General features: G+C 38.7%; 1 protein-coding gene across 1 annotated transcript in view; it reads right to left on the bottom strand.

Annotated features, from left to right (window-relative positions):
* The window catches only part of LOC137644974 (cuticlin-1-like), a 4,127-nt gene extending 78 nt beyond the window's left edge, over positions 1 to 4,049 (bottom strand). The window contains exons 1-5 of the mRNA XM_068377843.1: positions 3,888 to 4,049; positions 2,988 to 3,073; positions 2,450 to 2,627; positions 1,968 to 2,045; positions 1 to 1,845 (exon numbers count right to left, since the gene is read on the bottom strand). The exon at positions 1 to 1,845 is cut by the window's left edge and continues 78 nt beyond it. Of these exons, the coding sequence (XP_068233944.1) occupies positions 712 to 1,845; positions 1,968 to 2,045; positions 2,450 to 2,627; positions 2,988 to 3,073; positions 3,888 to 3,911 (1,500 nt within the window). The 5' untranslated portion in view covers positions 3,912 to 4,049 and the 3' untranslated portion in view covers positions 1 to 711. The remainder of the gene's footprint in view (positions 1,846 to 1,967; positions 2,046 to 2,449; positions 2,628 to 2,987; positions 3,074 to 3,887) is intronic.
* Positions 4,050 to 4,425: the final 376 nt, after the last annotated feature.

Here is a 4,425-nt window from a genome sequence, read left to right as displayed (position 1 = left end):
AATTTCAATCACATTCATGCTGAAATTTGACATAATATTTTGTCTTTTTGTGGGCTTAAGATTCATAACTTATAAACACGTGATAAAGTACTATGAAGAGACTAATAGTGCGGAGTTTACATATAATGCAAAATAATATAATAAAAAAAATCATTAATACACTGGAATAAGGCCAGCTAATTCCATAGAAATAACAATTTCAACAGATAAACTGTGAAGACAAGAAAGTATGTTTGATAGATTCTAACAATGCATTGATGTCTCATGACAGTACAGATCGAGTTGTGTGAGGACCTTGTCCTTTTTTTTTTCTACCTTTGGTAACATAAAGAGTAAAGCTCTTACGCTGGTGTCTAAATTTACATCTACTTAAGGGAAGAGGGAATCTGACGTACAGTCATTGAAAGACAACTGGCTATAAACGTATTCTGTACTAAAATGCATTGACATCTCGTTACTAAGTTAAATAAATAGGTTGAGGTTGGTTTAGGATAACATGAAAAAAAAAAATGTTAAGAAATAGAACACCCTTGAAAAGGAACTATCACCACCCCTGCCCAGCTCAGCGCTACAACAAGCAACAGCGTGTTGTGGGTAGCGATGCTCAGGGCGTGAAGCAAGAAGTTCTAGGCATGTGATTGAAGTCACATAACTTATGTGGTCAGTAGCAGCGGTATGGCACAGTGCAGAGTTCAGGGTGAGTGTGGTCGTTTAGTTAGTGGCTGCCACCTTGACGAATTCAGGGTTGTCGTAACCTTGCACAAAAGTTGTAACATTGCCCTTGGCATTGAAAGTCCTGACTCGTGTGTACAGGAAACAGGCTACCAAACAAGCAATGGTGAGAACTAATAACAACATGACAAGGCCAGCAGCAAATCCTGTTGCTGACATGCAGATGTTTGATGGGTCGTCTAACCTTTCAGAAACAACAACTGTCTCATTGTGAGAGTTCAAGTTGAAGGCCACATCTCCAGGGGCCACAACCTGAATTACTCTTGCTGTGGACACATCAGTCACGTCTTGTGCAGCTCGTCGATATACATGAAGAACAGTTGACCTTCTTGTACGTTTTGCAGAGTTTGCTTCTTCCTCGGCATCTAAAGCATCAAAGTCAATGTTACGAGGTTTTCCAGCGTTATCCATGAGATTACCTTGGCGGTTAACATTAGGATAACCTAGTCCAGGAAGATCGACACTTTGTGCTTGAAGAGGTACTTGGACGGGGAATGGAATCTTGGCTTCGGGCTCTTCTGGCAAAATGTTGTCAGTGTCTTCAGCCTGGCGCTGTGCAGCATAAAGTGGAGCACTTTCACCGGGGATGGCATTGGCACTGTTGGGAGTACGTGGGTCAGGATGTCCGGCTGGCAGTTCTGCAATTGAGGAAACTTGGTTGCTTGCGGAAGCTTGGTAGCCAGTAGGAGGTAATCCACCACACTGCGGCTCAGGACAACTGTAACGGCATACTTGGATCACACACTGGAAGTGAACGTTCATGCTGTCAGGGAATTTGAATGCTTGGAAATGGGCAAAGGACACAACTGATGCTGATGATCCAAAGTTCTTGAGTTTTTGGAAATGACCCATGATTTTGGGGCGAGTGATGCAGCCTCGTTCGTCAACCAATTGAATAGGTGCTCTCGCGCCATCATGAGCAACACAGTTACGTACCATCATGTCAAATTTATTTTCATCGTCTTTGATTGCCAAAACCATTGTCATTGTTTGACCAATCTTCACAATGCCAGAAACCTCTGATGCATATGGGCCTTTTCCAACTTGGATTTGCATCCAGCACTGCAAATTGTCTCCTAGGAAATTAGCAGTAACTGCGTTCAGCATATCAACCTGTTGAAACAAAGAAGTAAATATTTAAGAAAACTCTTTAAAAATGTGCACCTATAAGTGTTTATCCGAAAAATACTATCAATGGCTTTATTCATATTCAACAAGAAGGAAAAACAACTCACTTGGAATGGCCTGAAGGTGACAGACTTTTCATAGTAGTCATACCATGAGCAACGGAGCTTCCTGGCGGCATCCCAGACCTGTGAAATTGAAAATAAATTTATGAATTATGAATCAACATGAAGTTTGGCCGCTATTTCAGTTCAGAATTTAGACGTAATTATTTACTTTTCATTTTCATTTTATTAGAATAAAGAACATCTGGATACTAATACTGGGTACACTGTTATAACTAAACGTAATTTTAATCGTAGATTCTCCGTAAAAATATACTGTTCTCAACCGTATTTCATTAAAATACAGGCGACCGTGATTGTACCTCAGTTTGTTATTATCTTTCACGAATTGTTGACCGTAATATCACTCCTTTACGTCAATATATCCGTTTTTAAAACGGTAAAAATCCTGGAATAAATGTTGCCAGATATTTACTGTTTTTTTAAATGCGAATTTTTAAGTGTATAGTTTTCCAAATTCGTCTTACCTCCTGAACCAGAGGGTCATACTGGATGATGATAGTGTTTTCAATGTAAGTACCGCTGGGAGTTGGCTGTCCATAGTTTTCTGAGCTTGAGGATGTCATTCCACATTTTTTGAGGCGGATGTCAAACTGAGCCTGTAGACGCCCAGAACCAGCCTGGACATGTACGCATTCCGCCTCTCTAATAAAAAGAAAGAGAATTTTTTTGTGAATTTTTAAGTAGCAGAAAAAGCATAAATATGATTATCTATACTCCATTTTTTAACGAGATGCATTTGCACCGACTCGCAGCGGTGCCCTTTTACCTCGGAAAAGTTTCCTGATCGCTGATTGGTTAGAATAATCTTGTTCAACCAATCAGCGATCAGGAAACTTTTCCGAGCTTAAAGGGCAGCCCTGCGAGTCGGTGCAAATGCGCCTCATTAATAAAAAATTGAGTATAGTAATTGCAAATTTAGGAATATATAATTTTTTAGAATTGCACTGGTTGCATGATGTTCAAACTATATTTCCAATTAATTTCAAGAGGATAGTTGCTCACCTGTAGTAACCCTTGCTGAAGATCAAACCGTAGAAGGGCCTATCGAACTCCACATTCACGCGCATGAAATCCTTCTCACACTGGACCTGTGGAGTAATACAGTATTTTGAACTTGTGATCAAAGTAAATTGAAAATTATAAAAAGTTGATACAAGTTAATAAACGAAGTCGGTGTCAGATTAGATTTTCTTCCAAAATTAGCATTATTATCATTAGTTTTTTATTTTATTATTATTCAGATAAGCATATTCTCGTGGAACCAGTTAAAAGGTCGTTGAAGTGACTAAGAAGTTTCCAAAAATTACAATGTTGAAATTTGTTCCACGGAATTCTCAAAGTTCAAACTTGGTGTAACTTTTTTTTAGCATAATTTCAGAGTTTGTCTGAAGCCAATTTATGAAGCATTGATATTTATCTCAATTATATGTTTTCGTTAATTCTCATTTATACTTTGTTTTCTACTTTATTTCTTTTCCGCACTCTGTGCTTTCCCTAGAGGAGCTCAGGTGCTTATAGCACTCTGCTTTACTAACTAGGATTGCAGCTTGGCTTTTAATAACAATAATTAATGATGATAAATACAATAGACAATGGGAATACAATTCCCCAAAACTATTATACATTGGATAAACAAAAGTATATGGCCAATATCAAAACATTAACCCTTTCACTGCCCGTGGAGAATTCAGCAAAACTTCTTTCAACACCAAACAACCCTTAGCCTGTTCATATTTAATGGAAAGCTCTCACCAAGACCTTTTTAATGAATACCAACATATTATGGTTTGGGTGATTTTAAAAGAAGTTTCCCTTTTTCAAATTCTGACTGTCACCAATGGCTGTGAAAGGGTTAAAGTGCTAATGAAGCGTAATTTCCTTTGATAATGGAGTCAGACCTACCTGGAGGCTATTGATTGAGGGCATGTCAGGTTGCGCCAGGGGCCAGGGGTCATTAGGCCCTCCGCCCAGACCTGGGTTTCCAAGACCTTGGAGCCCCCCTCCTTGAAGCCCAAAGCCGCCACCACCCAATTGGGGACCGAACGCGTCTGCCCCTCTGTGTTCCACTGGCAAGGACGCCGAATCTAAGGCATTCTGGTCGTAAGCTTGACCCTGAGGAGAGAGAGAGAGAGAGAGAAAATTAGAAATCAGTCATTTGTGTTTTCTTGACGTGTGTGGAATATGTACTTGTTTTATGTTGATGAAATTAACCATTGTATGCATTCATTTAGGAGCATATGAGTTAGATGGAAGTTTTAAGAAATATATTTTAGCTACTGCATAATTGTTGTTGCTTTTCTATGCCGTTATACACATACACACACACACATATATATGTATATATATATATATATATATATATATATATATATATATATATATGTGTGTGTGTGTGTGTGTGTGTGTGTGTGTGTGTGAGAATATTAATTGAGATAATTAG

The sequence above is a fragment of the Palaemon carinicauda genome, chromosome 8 (genome assembly GCF_036898095.1).
Source record: "Palaemon carinicauda isolate YSFRI2023 chromosome 8, ASM3689809v2, whole genome shotgun sequence".
In the NCBI taxonomy this organism is placed as follows: Eukaryota; Metazoa; Arthropoda; class Malacostraca; order Decapoda; family Palaemonidae; genus Palaemon; species Palaemon carinicauda.
The sequence above is the reverse complement of the archived record's forward strand: the minus strand, read 5'-3'. Positions and strand labels throughout refer to the sequence as shown.